Source organism: Syngnathoides biaculeatus, chromosome 9, assembly GCF_019802595.1.
Source record: "Syngnathoides biaculeatus isolate LvHL_M chromosome 9, ASM1980259v1, whole genome shotgun sequence".
NCBI lineage: Eukaryota > Metazoa > Chordata > Actinopteri > Syngnathiformes > Syngnathidae > Syngnathoides > Syngnathoides biaculeatus.
This window is the reverse complement of record NC_084648.1, coordinates 4,537,501-4,556,725: the sequence shown is the minus strand read 5'-3', so window position 1 is coordinate 4,556,725 and position 19,225 is coordinate 4,537,501. Positions and strand designations below refer to the sequence as shown.

At 40.9% G+C, this 19,225-nt stretch overlaps 2 protein-coding genes across 4 annotated transcripts in view; both read right to left on the bottom strand.

Moving 5' to 3' along the window:
- gnav1 (guanine nucleotide binding protein (G protein) alpha v1) overlaps nt 1-14,962 on the bottom strand; it is a 34,555-nt gene extending 19,593 nt beyond the window's left edge. Inside the window, exons 1-4 of one of the 2 annotated variants that reach the window (XM_061830447.1) lie at nt 14,441-14,962; nt 13,879-13,970; nt 2,766-2,858; nt 926-1,086 (exon numbers count right to left, since the gene is read on the bottom strand). In XM_061830447.1, the coding sequence (XP_061686431.1) occupies nt 926-1,086; nt 2,766-2,858; nt 13,879-13,970; nt 14,441-14,708 (614 nt within the window). In that variant the 5' untranslated portion in view covers nt 14,709-14,962. The remainder of the gene's footprint in view (nt 1-925; nt 1,087-2,765; nt 2,859-13,878; nt 13,971-14,440) is intronic. The other variant, XM_061830446.1, reaches the window with a different exon arrangement.
- Nucleotides 14,963-16,571: 1,609 nt separating this feature from the next.
- The window catches only part of pcyt2 (phosphate cytidylyltransferase 2, ethanolamine), an 11,052-nt gene continuing 8,398 nt past the window's right edge, over nt 16,572-19,225 (bottom strand). For both annotated transcript variants that reach the window (XM_061830450.1, XM_061830449.1), the window contains one exon: nt 16,572-17,608. In XM_061830450.1, coding sequence (XP_061686434.1) covers nt 17,509-17,608 — 100 coding nt within the window. In that variant the 3' untranslated portion in view covers nt 16,572-17,508. The remainder of the gene's footprint in view (nt 17,609-19,225) is intronic.

Here is a 19,225-nt window from a genome sequence, read left to right as displayed (position 1 = left end):
GCGCGGCACTACCGTGGCGCTAGCGTTAGTGCGGCGCTAGCGTTAGCGCGGCACTAGAGTTAGGGCGGCGCTAGCATTAGAGCCAAATTCTCTAGGGACTGTCACTCTTTGTAAATATCTCGTGTTTCAATGTGGGTTTCAATGTAGACACTTGCGGCTTTTACAGAGCTGCAGTGTATGTAAGTACCAAATGGTATTTCCTTTACAAAATGTATTGGGTGAGGCGTATAACCAGGTGCGCTCTGTAGGCCGGGAATTACGGTAATTTAAAGCACATATTGTATCTACAAACGAAACATTTATGTATTGTAAGTAGCATAATGTGGGAAATGGCTTAGGGTGCACCTCTGCCAATATATTGTTAGGCTTGAGGTCATGTTTTGATCACCATTTGCTGGGAGGTTGATTTGTTAAGTTACTCAGGTAAAAGCTAAAAAATAAAAAAAAATTCCAAAAAACTATGTAGAGGTGGCCAATAAGCCTTGAAATTTTAGCGAGGAATGACTTCCCACTTTTCGCTCTTCAAATTTCCCTTTATTGCAGCTATGCGTGTCAGTGACACACCAGAGGCAGCTAATGATAACATACGGTAGGGAAAAAACGAAATAAATAAGTCACTGTGTATAGAACTCATTTTGTACTGAATGCCACCTACAGGTCTGGAATGGACCATTGGTGTATCATATTTCAGCCAGAGCCTGATATTTTTTACATTATTTCCTGTGCATATTGCTTTGCCCTGCTGGGTGTGGTTTTAGTTCTTGTTTATCATGACACTGGGTCTCTAATACCCAGTGGCAGCAAGCACATGGCTGAGTAGCAGCCGTAAAGTCCAACTAATTAGACCCCTGCATCTTTGCAACACAGTGTGTGTGCATATGCGCATATGTGGGATGGTGTGTTGCCATACTAGGGGAGGACTTACTAAAGCGCTGAGTCATTGAGCTCGTATTCGTACCCCCGGGCCACCGCAGCTCTCACCCCCTGGTCGGCCCACAAACAGGACAGGGCGTGGCTCAGGAAGGGGAAAAAGACCTGATCTTCGTCAAAAGAGCGACCACAAGAAAGCACAGAGTGGGCGTGCACCTGAGAGATAAGAGATTTTCTGGGTAATCTTTAGACATACAGTGAAGAAAATAAGTATTTGAAACCCCAGCTATATTAGAAGTTCTCCCACTTAGAAATCATGGAGGGGTCTGAAATTTTCATCGGAGGTGCATGTCCACTGTGAGAGAGATAATCTAAAAAGAATCCAGAAATCACCATGTATTATTTTTTTAACGATTTATTTGTGTGATACAGCTGCAAATAAGTATTTGAACACCTGTCTATCAGCTAGAATTTTGACCCTCAAAGACCTGTTATATCACCTTTAAAAGTCCACCTCCGCTACATGTATTATCCTGAATCAGATGCACCTGTGTGAGGTCGTTCGCTGCATAAAGACACCTGTCCACCCCATACAATCAGTAAGACTCAAACTTGTAACATGGCCAAGACTTAAGAGCTGTCCAAAGACACCAGAGACAAAATTGTACAACTCACGGGTGGAAAGGGCTACGGAGAAATTGCCAAGCAGCTTGGTGAAAAAAGGTCCACTGTTGGAGCAATCATTAGAAAATGGAAGAAGTTAAACATGGCGGTCATTCTCAATTGGTGTGGAGCCCCATGCAAGATATCACCTCGTGGGGTCTCAATGATCAGGACTTGGTTGGTCAATGACCTGAAAAAAGCTGGGACCACCGTTTCCAAGCTGACAGTTGGTAATACACTAAGACGTGATGGTTTGAAATTGACCATGACACGGAAGGTTCCCCTGCTAAGACGAAGGCAAGGCCCATCTTAAATTTGCCAATGACCATTTGGATGATACAGAGGAGTCATGGGAGAACGATTTGTGGTCAGATGAGACCAAAATGGAACTTTTTGGTCATACTTCCACTGACCGTGTTTGGAGGAAGACGAATGATGAGTTCCATCCCAAGAACACCATCCTTACTATGAAGAATGCGGGTTGTAGCATTATGCTTTGGGGGTGTAACAGGTGAAACTTGTCTGATCTAAAGAAGATCTGTGTGGAAGAGCGGGCCAAAATCTCTCCCTGCAGTGTGTGCAAACCTGGTGAACAACTACAGGAAACGTTTGACCTCTGTAATCGCAAAAAAAGGCTACTGTACCAAATATTAACATTGGTTTTCTCAGGTGTTCAAATACTTATTTGCAGCTATATCACACAAACAAATCGTTTAAAAAAAATTCTACATTGTGATTTCTGGATTTTTCTTTTTAGATTATCTCTCTCACAGTGGACATGCACCTACGATGAAAAATTCAGACCCCTCCATGATTTCTAAGTGGGAGAACATGCAATATAGCAGGGTGTTAACATACTTATTTTCTTCACTTTAAGTATCAATACAGTATAATGTGTCCGAAGGACAAGCACACATGCATACACCAGTGACAATTATCAGAGGAAATACTTTGATCATCCCCACCTCCCAAGAGGATGTGATCAGTGGGTGGAAAGTCTGTGAGCTCTATTACTTGAGTGTACATCAAATTAAACCTCACAAACAAGCCCTCTCGGGAATCTTAAATTGAGAGTAGCGCATACAATTTCATGGGGAGTGGGAGGATGGGGCAGCCATGGTGGTGAGATGCTGCTCCACAGTGGTAAGCCGGTGTCAGTACAAGAAATACGTCCCACTGAAAAAAAGGAGACAAGGCAAGAAAGCAAACAGAATGGAGGTGGTGCACTGTACCTTGTTCCTGCTGTTAGCCAGGTTGATACGGAGGACGCCCATGCCATGAAGAACAAACTTCATAGAGGTCAGGAGGTTATCCAACACTGCTGGCTGACACAACAACGACACGTAAATATACAGGGGGTTCCAAATATTTTCAACATACCCGTAGTCTAGCAACATAGCCAAGTGTCACTCAAATGACGGAAAATTGAATTGAAACAGACGACCGAGGATTATTTAATGCTTTCTTTTTTCCAGGGTGACAAATGACATTGACCAACAAATAGTGTCATTTTGTTTGTTAGAATATACTGTGAATCCCAGCATTTACATAGTTTGATACATTCACTTAGTCATGGATTCCTTTTTTTAAACTATACTTCATTTATTGCTAAAGTACATCTAAAAGTACAGCTTTGGTGCCAATAAACTGCAGTATGTTGTGAGTTGAACTTCATGCAGTTCTTTGGCACTTTCATGACAAGGAACTACGCTGGGGTGAATCAAGGAGTTTCATGTAGTGCTTTGATGCTATCTTGTGACCGCGAGATGTAATGTAGTAATAAGTATAAAACTTTTGGTTGGGGGCATCAATTACTTGTGGATTTTCACTATTTGCAGCACAGCTCAATCCCTAACACACTACGCTCAAACAGTCAAACTAGAGGGTGCAACGCACATTTTTGAGAAAATCTAATCAAAACGCACTAAGTGGAATGCTGATTTGGTCATGGAACAAAACACTCTGAGGAAGGCAAAAAGGGAAGTGTGTTGTTTCACAGGCAGATGTGCATATTGAACATAAAATAATCAGTTACAAATTATCGTATTTTTCACACTATAAGGTGCACCGCATTATAAGGCGCATAGAATAGACACTACAGTAGAGGCTGGGGTTACGTTATGCATCCATTAGATGGAGCTGCATTAAACGCTCAATATTGATCCATATATAAGGCGCACCGGATTACAAGGCGCACCATCGGCTTTTGAGAAAATTAAAGGCTCTTAGGTTAAAAAAAAATACGGTAGTTATTGAAAGCATTACCCGTTTGAAGTTGTTGAAATTCTGATTTCAAAAATCTATTTTTTTTTTCAACATAGAGCACATTTAATTAATTTTATTGAACACAGGTACAGTTTCTAAACCAACATGAGTACGTGTATATATGTACTGTATGTATGTATGGATGTGTACAAACCCATTTCTAGTCGAGTCGGAATGTTCTGTGAAACGAATAAAAACAGAATATAATGATGTGAAAGAAAATCATGTTCATCCTATATTTAATTGGATACACGACAAAGACAAGATATGTTCAAGCTGATAAACTGTATTGTTTTTAGCAAATAAGCCTTAACTGAATTTTACAGCTGCGACACTTTCCAAAAAAGATGGCACAGGCGGCACAAAAGGAAGTTAAGGAATGTTCATCAAAACACGTGCTTGGAACATCCCACAGGTGAACAGGCTAAATGGGAACAGGCGGGTGTCATTCACAGGCAAAGATGGGGCAAGTGCATGAGAAAATATTCAGTCTAAGGAAAATGTTCCTCAATATACAATTGGAGGGAATCTAGGGATTTCATCATTAAAAGATTCAGAGAATCTACAGAAGTCACTGCATGTAAGCAGCATGCATGGCCAAAGACCAACATTGAATGACTGTGACCTTCGATCCCTCAGGTGGCACTGCATCAAAAACCGACATCAACATATAAGGGATGTCACCACATGAACTCAGGAAACCAATATCAGTAAATACAGTTTGGCGCTACATCCACAAATCCAACTCAAAACTGCACTATCCAAAGCAGAAGCTATTTATCAACAACACCCACAAACACTGACGTGCTTCTCTGGTCCCAAACTTATCAAAGATGGACTGATGCAAAGTGGGAAAGTGTTCTGTGGTCCGACGAGTCCACATTTCAAATTATTTTGGAAAACTGTGGATGTCGTGTCTTCTGGGCCAAAATAGAAAAGAACCGTTCGGACTGCTATAGATGCCAAGTTCAAAAGCCAGCTTCTGTGATGGCATGACATTAATCCTGAGAGGTACATAGATGTTTTGTAGAAACATTCTGTCATGTCTTCTCTGGGCACTCCAGTTTCCTCCCACATCCCAAAAACATCCAACATTAATTAGACACCCTAAATTGCACCTATGTGTGATTGTGACTGTTGTCTGTCTCGATGTGCCCTGCAATTGGCTGGTAACCGGTTCAGGGTGTACCCCACTTCCTGCTCGTTGACAGCTGGGATAGGCTCCAGCACTTCCCACGACCCTTGTGATGATAAGCAGTTAAGAAAATGGATGGATGGATATTCTGCCATCCCAGCAATGTCTTTTTCATGGACACTCCTGCTTATTTCAGCAAGACGATGCCAAAGCACGTTCTGGATGTGTTACAACAACATGCCTTTGTAGTAAAAGAGTGCAGGTGCTAGACTGCCCTGCCTCCAGTACAGACCTGTATCGCATTGAAAATGTGTTGCACATTATGAATCATAAAATATGAAAATGGAGACCCCGGATTGCTGAACAGCTGAAGCTGTACATCAAGCAAGAATGGGAATGAATTCCACCTTCAATAATTAGTGTCCTCAGTTCCCAAATGTTGATTGAATCCTGTTAAATCAAAAGATGATGTAACAAAGCGGTAAACATGACTCTGTCCAAGCATTTTTGGAACGTGTTGCAGCCATAAAATTCCAAGTTAATGATTATTTGCTGAAAAGGTTTATCAGTTGGAACATTAAATATCTTGTGTTTGTAATGTACTCAATTAAATATAGGTTGAATATGATATGCCAATAATTGTATTCTGTTTTTATTTAGGTTTAACACAAAAGTCCCAACTTCATTGATACCCCAATAGCTACCTCGCAACCTTGTTTTTTTTTTTTTTACAGTCGTGGAATACTCAACAATATTACCAGCATTTTACAATTTATTTCAGGTGAAACTAGAGTTTAAAACAAAATAAAAAGTACTTAAAAATCTAAACATGAAGAAGAACACGCCTTTATTACTGCACAGCAATATTGTTTACATCTTAAACTAAATTTATTTGCAAAACGACATATGTGTTTCTGTACTGCTGTTTTGGTTAACATCATAATACAAAGTGGTACTGCAGTTACTACTGTTTATTGTGCTTACGTGCAAACAACAATGTTTAGAAACTCAGATAATTACAGTTACTAACAAGTTTTTGACGGAGTTAAGGAGGGAGCTGTCTCAAGTGGATGACACACCCGGTGGCTATTTGAGGAAAAAAACAGTATGATACACAACATTGTATCGGCCATAACATTAGGTAAACATACTTCGAATGAGTTTTAATACTTCCATTGTAAATGAAAAAAAAATGGCTGGCTTTACACTGCGAATCACTACCACCATTCGCACAAATAGCTAATAACATAATAATATAGTAAAAATCATTTTTACATTAAGTCACTGATGGTGTAGTGGTACACACGCCTGCCTTTGCTGCGGGCAGCGTGGGATTGATTCCCGCTCAGTGAGGGTCCCGATATCTGCCTTGCGACTGACTGGCAAACAGTTCAGGGTGTAGTCCGCCTTTCGCCCGAAGCTCACTGGGATAGGCTCCAGCTTTGCCGCAACCCTTGTGAGGATAAGCGGCTTGGATAATGAAATAATATTTTTAAATTAACACTTCTGTCATTCTCAAAAATGATCTCAGGTTGTTGTGCAATTAGTTGTTTTGGCCACATACAAGATCAAACTCATTTTGAACATCAGTTTGTACATATGCACTCATGAATCCTAAATGAAGCTAGATGTGAGGGACCCGTTCTATTATTTGGAGTCTGTTTACAGTAGTTTACTAGAATAAAAAATTGGACAATTATTATTAGCATTATAGATTTATGTTCTTGTAACAAAATTAGTGAAGCGGTAAGAGTAAACAATACTGGATAGTTGCACATGTAATTAAAATGTAGTTGGGTGTGGATCCAAATGTTGAAAAACGGCAGTACTGGGCTTTGTGTCAGTCTGCTTCAAGGCACGGCGGTCGACTTGTTGGCACATCTGCCTCATGGGTAGGAACACGGGGTGAAATGCAGCCTGGGCTTTGTGTTCACCTTGTACCTGCATGTACTCCGGTTTCCTCCCACATCCCAAAACATGCATGGTAGCTTGACTGAAGACTCAAAATTGCCTGTAGGTGTTTGTTTATATGAGGCATGGTGACCACTTCAGGGTGTATCCTACCTCTCGCCCAAAATTAGGTGGGATGAGCTCCACAGATACGAATGAATGAATCAATTCATTAATACTAAAAGGCACAACTGCACACATTTGTGACCTCAAAACTTTTTTTGTAACTGAAATTAAGTGAATGACACAGTTGTCTCAAACAATTTTCTTGTTCCTTTTCTTGCTGAAATACAACAGGCAAAAACAACAGTTAATGACAACAACAAAAAAACACTAAACAGCACCACGAAGCCAGAACTGAAGTCGTAGAGAGACTCAAGTGAGTTAAAACAGTCCAAATACTACAAGGAAGAAAAATATATACAAAGGAAAACTGTAGTAATCCTAAAAGTTCTGTTCTCTAGATGCTTTTTTTCACAATTTGATCTTTTGGCACATTCCTAAACCAAAAAACTACAGAACACACGCGGACAAAACAAAAGTACTTTTTCTGCCAAATACAATGTCTATCAGGTTTTTTTTTGTGTGTGTACTGTATCATCTAATATGTTCAAGTAGGCATTGAGAGAAACAGGGTTACTTTATATGATAAAACCACAACAAAAATGCTTGAAATGGCCCAAACAATGTATCCATACACTGTAATAGTTTGTACACAACAATACACTGTTACATCCATGCTCATGGGCAACAAAGTGTGCAAAAAATCAAAGATACTGTAAAGCATTTTGGGACTGTGGAATGCACTGGAAACTGACGCCTCAATAATAAACATAGTATTTTTAAATGAATACTTCATTGTCAATCAAAGTAATGTTTCTCATTATCTAAGGGATCATTTTAAATGCAACTTTTGTATTAGATATTATTTCAGGTTGATGGAATTTGGAGCAAGTGGAAATGGAATGTGCTGCGTTTAAAGCTTCGGGCTAATTCTTAAAAAAAAAAAAAAAAAAAGTCCATCTCCGAGCAGACAGAATGTGCACAATAGCAATAACTTACAAAACAGCTCAAAACTCTGCTTTAGTGCTCAGAAACAAGGGATTTAATGGACTTAGCAGCAGAGAGGCTCCTAGAGAGAATGAAAAAGGTGTGTGTGTGTGTGTGTATGTGTTTTAGACGGACCCCCACATGACCCGTCTGTCTCCTGCCAGCCAACGATAAGCTTTGCATTCCATTACGATTCTATCACAGTCTGATGGCTACTCTGTTTAGTGTCCACGTAGGGGATTGTTGCCATCTCAATAAAACGTGCCTGAAGCCGGAGCGCTTCTCAAAAACATCAGTCTCCTTTATGAGAACTCTGGTGGCATTGCTGTAGTGGTTTGGGAGGCAAATGAAGCAGAACCTCCAAAGTGTCTGCTGTTAAACTGTTAACTTACAATGAATTCAATCGCAACGGGCTGCCAATTTTTCTTTCTCGAGTATGTTGTCACATTTCTATCACGCCAATTATACAATAATAGGCCACTCACTGTAGCAATCTCGCCCCGCTGCACTACAATATTTGCCCCTCTGTTGTTGACAAATACTGAGCGCTCATGTGCCTGAGAAGCACCTGCAACATTTGCACAGTTGACATTGTCCCAAATTATCCATTTAAACTCTATATATTTCTTTAAATCTCTGCACCTTTTGCACAAAGGCCATTCCACTGTTGTTCTATTGTTCCATTAGTAATTCCCAAACTACTCTAATTGCAAGAGGGGTCTGCATCTATTGCCAATAAATAAATAAATAAATATTTAAAATTTGTGCTAGCAACCTTTTATTGTGCTGTGATTTTCATTTTTTATTTTTTGTCTTTATTTCTCAAAAGTATTCTCTATCAGGCGGCACGGTAGATCAGCTGGAAAGCGTTGGCATCACAGTTCTGAGGTCCCGGGTTCAATCCCGGACCCGCCTGTGTGGAGTTTGCATGTTCTTCCTGTGCTTTGTGTGGGTTTTCTCCAGGTACTAACGTTTCTTCCCACATCCCAAAAACATGTAGTATTAATTGGACACTCTAAATTGCCCATAGGTCTGATTGTGAGTCCCACTGTTTGTTTCTATGTGCCCTGTGATTGGGTGGCAACCAGTTCAGGCTTTACCTCGCCTCCTGCCCATTGACAGCTGGGATAGCCTCCGGCACTCCTCGCGACCCTCGTGAGGATAAGCGTCTGAGAAAATGGATAAATGGATATTCCCTATCAATTGACTGTCTGTTGTCGTACGAGAGCAGCTCCAACTACCAGAGACAAATTCTTTGTTTTTGACATACTTGGCAAACAAAGATGATTAAGATTCTCGTATAATATGAATTATCAGTGTATTTTCATCCAAAACCTAAGAAGGTGATTTATTTGTTGTTCTAACCTGTCATTGTTCCTTTTCAACGCTACTAAATTGGGGATTCATGCATTTATGCACAGTGAGAGAAGGAGTAAAAACATATTTCACAGATAAAAATCAGTCTGAAAATATTTGGCAAGGTCAGTGGATTCCTCGTCCTCATGTTTTTCTTCTTCTTCCCCCTTTCCACCTTCGTCTTATTCAATCTACTGCTCGTGTACTGGTACTGTACCTTATTTTTAATGTACACAAAGGCACACAAACACCATTAACCAGTTTCTGTAGGGAAAATGCATGACAAATTATTTTTCAATGCGCATCTCTTAACATGGACAAGCACAAATAAAATGAAAGAGTTGTGATCATCTTGGCCAAGAACAGCAACAACAACAAATCCTTCACACGCAAATAATGCAAAGTGCATAAAGCCTTGAAGTGTATTGGATCTGAATCCCTTTTTCATTTTTTTTTTTTTTTTGCCAGCTAACATCTCTGGGAAAATACATAGTAAAAAGACAGCTGGACTTCAATGTGCATGTGTGACAGCGTTGAGGGAATAGCAGCAGCGTCGGCAGTCATGAACAACTCTCGGTAATCTCTGAATCCGTCAAGGCACACTGAGCCATTGTTTGTGTCCAGGGTGGTGTCCAGCTCAGCGTCATTAATACGCAAAATAAACAGCCGCTTTGTGTCATGACAAGAGTGACAAATAGCCAACAAAGAAGGCAGACCACTATTTATTAACCGCAGACTGCTGCGCCAACAGTGTTTAACTTTACTTAACTGTGTGTGTGTGTATGTGCCTTGAGCAAACCATAATTTCTGGCCTACAAGCCTCGACTTTTTTCACACGCTTTTAACCCTGCGGTTTATACGGTGATGGGGCTAATTTGTGCATTTTTTTTTAACAGCCGCAAGGGGGCATTTGAGCGGAAATGGTAAGAATGAGATTGGTGGAATATATGTGCCAAGTAAGTGACTTTTACTGGTCCGGCCCTGTTAGCGGCCGCGCTAGCATTAAACTCTCTGTGTATCGTCTTTCTTTGTAAATATCTCGTGTCTCAATATGGGTTTCAATGTGGGCACTTGCGGCTTTGACATAGCTGCGGCATATGTATGTACCAAATGGTATTTCCTTTACAAATGTACTGGGTGAGGCTTATAACCAGGTGCACTCTGTAGGCCGGGAATTACGGTAATTGGTTTCGCCAATTCTCAGTGCGACAGTAGTTGTTAAGAGAACAATATTGATTTTCAATCTTAAAGATGTGTGAATCGACAAATCAAATAGCAAAATGACAATTAATACATGCAGTGCACGAGAGTTTCTTGCAAGTGTGTGAAAACATTCACAAGGAAATCATCTCGTTTACACAATGTTGTAACATTAGCCTGTGGAGAGTAAAAACAACACAGTGCTGCCTCTGGCTATGAATAAAAGAAGGATTACATGCGGAGGAGTCCCCCTTTTCTCCTCCTATTCCGGACTAGTAGACATGTCAGTGTCCTAATGTGAAAGCTGATGGGAAGCATGAATAATAAGATTTAGACACAAAGGAGAAAGCTGGTGTGTAGTTTGAAGTAGTTGCTCATCCTGAAGCAAGTAAAATTGATGTGCACCTGACACACACTCAAAGAAACCAACAAGGAGAGATTAAACTACTTGATATGAATTTGTGTGCACAAGGCAGCGTGCGTGTAAAGAGGTTAGAGGTCACCAAGTGCACATTTGTGCCGAGATGTACATTTTCCAGGAGAAAATAGAAAAGGGTTCAGATGTGAGCCAAACTCAACCGACAATAGGTTTTTACACTATCGGTGCAAGCTTGGACATGTAGGCAATTTTGGTATAGAAATGACACACGCCCAATTTATACACAACGTACACTTCCACAATCCTAATAATAATGGGAAGCAAAGGAAGTACTAAGAAAAAGCTCCGTTTTGATTGATACTTTGCTGATTATTGTTAATGTAGTTTTCACTCCATCATATTAAGACGTGCCCCCGCTCTTTTACCTCTGTATTGTAGCTGGTAACCACACTGTTAGTGTGGTGGAACACATTGTTCTATTTCACAGAAAAGTCATGGGTCAGTACCCTAATACCCGGGCACTGTCGGTACCAAGCCTGGAGGGGGGCGGGGGGGATTGTAATCATGCTACTGACTTGCTGTGGCCAGAACACGGCCTGACAGAACATGCCAAAAGTCACGAAAACAAAAATTGTAGCTAGTAAACAAAGTATTTGACAGTATATCATATTAAACTAGAAATGCAATGTTGGAGATGACCTTAAGATATTCCAGCCGGCATCTTGTGATAATATTTTATGTACAATGAATATGCCCATTGCGGCCCATTGTTGACATATGCCCTGGTTTTATTCAGGAGTGAGTTTTAAAATAAACAATGAATCAATCAATAGTGGATAAGAGCACATGGAAGCCAAAGACAACAAAACTGACAAAACTTGACTCTGTTTAGCTTTTTTTTAAAGATGTCACATTGTCATCTCACATTTCCAGTCACTCTACATAAATGGTCACATTGATGCTGAAGCATCTAAAGCAGGTGTGATGAAGTCTAGCCCAACGGGCCCGCTGTTGTCTCAGAAATCCCACTGAGCATTTGAATTATGAAGGGTCTCTAAAATTGGTTGTGTTTTTTTTTTATTATTCAATTACTTCCTTAAGTATCTTGTGAGCAGATTACTATAAATAACCAAATGAAATAAAATGGGATTTTTTTTTTAACTTTCACATCCATGTTTGAATTAATTTTTCTATGAACGATATGGCCCGTTTGTTCAATTTAAAAATCGGATTGTGGCCCTTTAGCACAATTGTTTTCGCATTCTTGATCTAATGCATAAGTTGTTTAAGCATTAATTTAATATCCTTGATGCATCTTGAGGTGTATGGACAAGAACAACGAGTGCGCTCTATAAAATGACTAAAGCTAAATCATCGATCCATCCATTTTCTTAGTCGCTTATCCTCACAAGGGTCGCGGGGAGTGCTGGAGCATGTCCCAACTGTCAACAGGCATGTGGCGCGGTACACCCTGAACTGGTTCCCAGCCAATCGCAGGGCACATTGAGACAAACAGCCGCACTCACAATCACACCTAAGGGCAATTTAAAGTGTCCAGTTAATGGTGCATGTTATTGGGATGGAGGAAAACGGAGTGCCTGGAGAAAACCCACGCAGGCACGGGGAGAACATGGAAACTCCACAGAACTGTGAGGTCAACGCACGGGGAGAACATGGAAACTCCACAGAACTGTGAGGTCAACGCTTTCCAGCTGATCCACCGTGCCGCCTAAAGCTAAATCAGGGGTATTGAATCAATGAAAGGGCTTCCCCTATGAGGTCACTTCAACATCTCAAACCCTGTTACGTGTTCATTTCTTGCTGCTCCGTGCAAACCTACACGCAACCCCCTGTGAGCACCAACATTTTGTTTTGGAATCACAACTCAGAAGAAAGTAACATGTTAAACAGCTTCATTATCTGCCTCTACTTCTACTAAATTCATTTGGTCTCTTTCAGAGACTACTACAAGATAGGGAGAGAAATGCAGATAGGAAATGACTGGTGGAACAAAGGAGGCACAACATACTCGGGGGGTGGGGGGTGGGGGCAAAGGAGAGGCATGTGGCCAAAGATAAGAGTAGATGGAAAATGAAAAAAATTGATGTAATTGTTTTCATTTTTCCCTACCAATCACAGTGCAATTAAAATAGAGGAATAATAAAAAAGTTTTAAAGTAAAAAAACAGTCACCTCACAGTACAAAAATGATTATGTTCCAACTTGGCTTGGGATGGGTGCCACCAAGGATATGGGGGTACTGTGGGGGGACTTTGGGCCCCTTTGCACCAATGCTGAAAACTGAAACTATGTACTGCTTGATGGCTCCCGTCAGTCATGGCCCCTCAGAATCATCATTATTTTTTCCCCACTTACCGTGGCCCCTGACCTGTGATGTTCAAGGTCATCTACGTATTCCTGAATTTTAGACATTTTTCTTCCAAGAAGCCTGACAGGAGCTCATTCGAATTACTCAAACTTATCTACGTCACTCTGCCTACCTCGCTCTTCCTGGGCCAGTAGTATCAACAGAACAAACGTTTGCTCTCACAAGTGAATCTTCTGCACAAAGGGAACTAATTAGAGGAAAGTTGTGGTCTACACGGATACGAAATTGGGTCAAACAGAAGCAGCTGTCAAAGGAGTATTTTCTGGATATCAGTATGGCAAAACAAAGCAGTTTTATATTAAATGAAACTTCACTTCACTTTTTATACTATGTCCATGTTGGAGAGCCCCTCTATGGATGTCTAAACAGCCACAATATGGGACTTTTAAAGATCCAAATACCTGACAGGAAGATAGAAATGCGTAAAGGTATACAGTGGAGCAAATAATTATTGCATTTGAGCCCCTGTTGGAATTTCAAATTTTCCTCAATTCATACACTCCATTCTAATGTATTTTTGTTATGGTAGAAGACATAATATCAGAAAAAACGCATAATATATATACACAATGGGGAAGTTTTCAAACATTCTCCTCAAACATGCTTGTGGAGTGTTCCTGACCTTGAAGCTGCTGAGCTCTTGCTTGGTAAATCCATTGCTGTGAATGATCTTCATTTGTTTGACCAACGTGCTTTTACCACTTTCTGCTGCACCTGGAGGGCATTGCAAAGTGGATAATAATGTACAAGTTAAGTTGTATCGATCTATTCTATTTTTTTTTTTTTTTGTCAATCCAAAATTGATGTGAAGGATAGCGTCTCATAAACGTTTACGAAAAAGTTTTTCTTCTATGGTCGTCATATTCTTCTTTGCCACATAAAAACAAAATTTGAAAAAAACAAAACCGCCTCGTGGGCGTGACTGTTGAAATCCACTTTTGGGCCATGGGCAGCGCTTGATTGTGTGCGTGTGCGCGCGTGTGTGTGTGTGTGTGGTGTGTGTGTGTGTGTGTGTGTGTACCGGACCTAACAAGTGGCTGGAAAGAATTACTTTGACCAGGTGTGGTAGGAAATCAACCTAAATTAGTTTTGAGAAGTTCTTTTTTTGTATATATACACAGTATAATGAACGACTACCAGGAGCTAGTGTGCCAGAAGAAGTTTGCAAAGTTCGTGAATCTCACCCAGCAGGAGTATTTTAAGCACATTCATCTCGCGCTTGGCGCCCTCGCACAGGTCTCTGTCTATCTTGGCGCTGCGAGTCCTCGCCCGCTTCTCCTCCTCTGTCGCGTCGGTCCCGAGACACAGCCCCATCCCCAGCACACATGTCCTCCTCTCGGAGCCGGACTTAGACCAAGTCCTGACCGCTGGCTGACTACTGGGAGCAAACCGAGCGAGCTTCTTTGCAACTCCGCCGCGGCGTCTCGGCGTGAAGAAAAGCGACGCTACCATCTGCGAAACATCCTTCTGAAAAGTCCTCCTTGTGCTCCCGACGGGCTCCAACTGACTTGTCGCATCGCTCCCGGTTCTGTTAGTTTTCGACGAGTCGATTTTAGGGTTTGCTGCGCTCGAGAACGACCCCAAACAATCCACAGCTCCTCCTCTTTGGTCCAGATGGAAACGCTTTGGTGCTCGTGGGAAGTGACGTCACCACTCCGCCAATCAGGTGTGTGACAGGATACAAGAGATCCACGAACACACAAACTTCATCAGGAGTGGGCAAAGTGCTGTGCACAACACTACATTTGACTTTTTCAAATCGGACACTGCAGCGAAGTTAGCCCAGTGTAGCGTTACACGTTTACAATGGAAGAATTAATCTACCTAATGAGACGAATTAAAAGTAAATAATGTTGTTTTTTTTTTTTTTTTTTAAAAAAAAAAAGGATTATTTCAGCAGGTAGTGTGCATCTGTGGCGCACACCACATTGAGAAGCAGGTCACGAGTGATCAAAAATAAAGGTGACCACAACCAGGGCAGCACCCAAAGAGTGGGAATGGTGATTGGTGCCTTGCTCGAGGATATCTGACCGCACTTTGGAAGCAGACTAACACAACTGCAACCTATAGTTGACAAGGCAGGACTTGAACCAAAACTCAGTTTTGACTGATACTGTTGCAGATATTAACTTATTGTTTTCATTGTTGCCAAATAAGCTAACATATTTGAAACATTCCTAAACATTACTGGCGGTTTTATTACTTCTGACGGGCTCAACAAAAGTACAATTTTCTGAAGAAAGCATTTTTAGACAGCTCCTCTTCTGAATCTCTTTATGTGCACATATATGTAATCTTTTTATTTTGGTCAATAGCAGTTAAGGGAAAGGGGAATGTCAAAATGTCAACACAGTTAAATGTTTGTGTACTGCTATAATTGAACATCTTTGTTTCAGCATGAACAATCATATTACAGTTCACAGGCGAAGGACGCAACGATGATCCTTTCGAATGTGTGGTGAGTTGAGCTCAGAGAGACTGACGTGCTAGGATGCATCCCGGGTGCCTCCAGGGATTTGGGGCCCTGTGAAAAAAATTTCCCGCATGGGCTCATTTTTCCCAGGCCCTTGGAATTCTTAGTCACTCCGACCCCCTCCCACCTTTTGGCACCCTTGGAAACGTCACCACGCAGGTCTTGAGAAGAACTTGTTAGTTTCATGTGGGTCAAGTTGAAACTTTGACCCACATGAAACTAACAAGTTGGTGAGATAGACGTCATTCAAGCCAAGTCGTCTCTGCTCGCTCACAGAGAGCTGAGAAAATGTTGTACTGGGCAAGACAAAAAAAAACAAAAACTAACCGGATTGTTTTAAAGCACACTACAGAGGAGTATTTGATGTCAATTCTTCATTATTTTCTCAGTGAGCGAGACACATTGGTGACCACCGCTTGATCTGTTTTTGGCATCAAGGTGCACTGGTGGCTTGAGCCCACTGCAGTGTTTCACCCCAATCAGGCCCTTACAGCGTCAGGCTTCTGGTGTCCCTCAGCTGGGCGATCGGCTTCTTCTGACAAGAAGTCCTTCCGCGGCTCTTTGCATCAATAATGAGGCTGAGGGTTTGCACTTTTCTGCAGCGGCGTGTACGGGACCCCGCCCGTCACATTTGGAGCGACCGTGGCCTCATTTCACAGACTCAGTGAGCTGTGATGCACGCTGATCCAACAAAGAGCTCTGTCATCATCAGGGTTGCTATGAAGGAACACAAACTGGTGCCAACCCCCCCCCCCCCCCCCAAAGAGTACTGTAAATTCCTAACAGAATCCATGGTCATGTTTATTTCACTCAGGCTTAAAAAAAAAAAAAACAGAATAACATGACTTTGCCACAGAGCAGATTTATTACATTATATTTCTGATTATTATTGACAAATTTTGAATAATCCCATTCCATAGACAGACCTCAAAAATATATTGTCAGACAAATGAAAAATGTTAATTTGCATTGTTCTTTCATAGGAACACACGCGCAAAACTTTGAAAAGTCAAAAACAATTACAGACCAGCTAAAACAAAAGATTTCAATTAGTCTCCAAGAACGAAGAAAGACCGTTTTAGAAACACTTTTCTCAAGGGACTGAGAAAAACTGTGGACACACGAAGTCAACATTTGAATTATTTCACATAATACCCTGATATTTGTTGTAGGTTTAAGAATGAGGCATGGATGTCTCACATGCCAAACCAACATTCCTTTGATTCTGCATTTAGAGCACACGCGTGCGCACATAAAATTACTATTAAGATATTATCTACAGAACTATTCAGAAGAAAAGGTTTTTTTAAAAAATCCATAAGACTGGCAACAACTTAATTAGATTTAAAACCGCTTATTTTTCATATTGCATTAAAATAAACCACACTGTTGGACATGTTTAAAATAGATTTGTAAAAAGTGAATTAAAATTCAAATCGAACTGACATTGAATATTTTTCCTATAAGTTAGCATTTTATCATACTACTTTCGGGGTATGTGCTTTACAACAACAGACTGTTGAAAATATAGCATTATAAAGCGTTCATACCAGTAAAAATAAGTCTGCATCTATCCCGTCAGAGAATAGCATAGAGATAAGCCACCGAGCAGCATAGACACAAACCAGGATTCTGCACCCAAATGTCCGGAACCGGCTGCATGGACTGCAGCAGCTGATTGTTGAGACAGTGTGGATCTTCCACCCGGGTTAAGGTCACCCATGTACCAGAGTCTGTACATCCCACGTAGAAGCGATAGAGTGCCACAGTCCCGTTTCTCTAGTGAGCCGATTCGCTCTGCTCCTCTCTCTTCTTCATCGCCTCGATCACCGCCATTTCCTTGGCCTCCTTCTTCTGGTTCCTGGCTTCAAACTGCAACCTGCGGAGGAGGTTGGCAGTAGTTAGCAGGCTTGGAAAGTAACTGAATAAATGAGCATTATATAATCAGGATACAGAAAAAAAAAAAAAACTATTTCATTACAGAAGAAAAATAAACTACAGGTACATGTATTAAATCCAGTGAGGGAGAGATCCTGGAATTAAAAAAAGAGAGAGAAGCAAGTATGATTTGTCAAGGTCATCCAGAGTGCTGTTAAGACCACTGAAGAGCTACCAGCGGGCTCGCCCGGATGCTCGCACCTCAAGTAAGTCTGCCATCCCATCACAAGTCACTGACAGCTTTACTATTTAAACATATTACCCATCAATATAAGATGCAAAACTTTTCAGAAAATATATATATATATATTTTTTTTTACAGTTGACGTCACGTGAAATCATCGTATCGAAATAGGTGGGAAAGTAAGTGTGTTTGTTTAGTTTTAGCCCCTCCCCCCCAACTCATTTTCACTTTTCACATTTTCACAAAAACATTTTCAAACCTTTAAAAAAACTGTTGTGAAGCTAGCAAATAAAATTTTCCTGACAGGGTGAAAAAAGTATCGATGAACAAGTGGTGAGCACATTTGGCTCACAGTTCTAAGGTTTTGGATTTGAATACCATGCGGTCTGGATTCTTCCAACAATCCCAAACTGCAAGTATATTAAACATTCAAGAGACTGAATAAAGAATGACACAAATATATATTGTATTGCAATTTACTTTCCTTTTTAGCATATTTGATATTGGAGTAATCCAAAAGTAATTAAAAGTGATCAATTTAGAATATTTTAATAAAATGGTACCGTAATTTCTGGCCTATGAACCGCAACTTTTTCACAAGATTTCAACCCTGCGGCTTATGCGGTGATGCGGCTCATTTGTGCATTTTTTCTAATGGCGGCAAGGGGGCACTTGAGCGGAAAAGGTAAAAGTGAGACCGGTGGAATACACGTGCTGAGGAAGTGACTTTTACAAATATATATATTTTTTAAACCGTGCTGTTGGTGCACTCGTGTTAGTGCTGTGGTAGCGTGTTGCTGCTGTGTTACTGCTGTATCTCAGTGATTTTTACCGGAATATATTTTTAACCGGCCCGTTTAGTGCGGCACTAGCGTTAGCACCGTGCTATCGTGTTGCTGCTGTGTTACTGCAGCGTCTAAGTGATTTAGGTATGATTTATTTTTTAATGTCAGTGCTGTGCTATCGTGTTGCTACTGCGTAGCTGCCGCGGCTGTTTTTTTTTTTTTTTTAAAACCGGTATGTTTTTTCTAACAGGCCTGTTCGTGCTACCGTGTTGTTGCTATGTTAAGCTAAGCTAAGGTATGAAAACTTTGAAAACTCTTTCTGTGTACCGTCTTTCTTTGTAAATATCTCGTGTTTTCATTGTGGGCGCTTGCGCGTTTTACACAGCTGTGGCCGATGTATGTAACAAATGGTATTCCCTTTATAAATGTACTGGGTGAGACTTATAAACAGGTGTGCTCGGTAGGCTGGGAATTACTGTACTTGCGTTACTCTATTTTTTTTAACATGTAACTTGTAGCTGTAACGAAATACAGTGAAAGTAACCCTCCCGGACCTCAGCAAAGACAAATATGGAAAATATAGAAATGA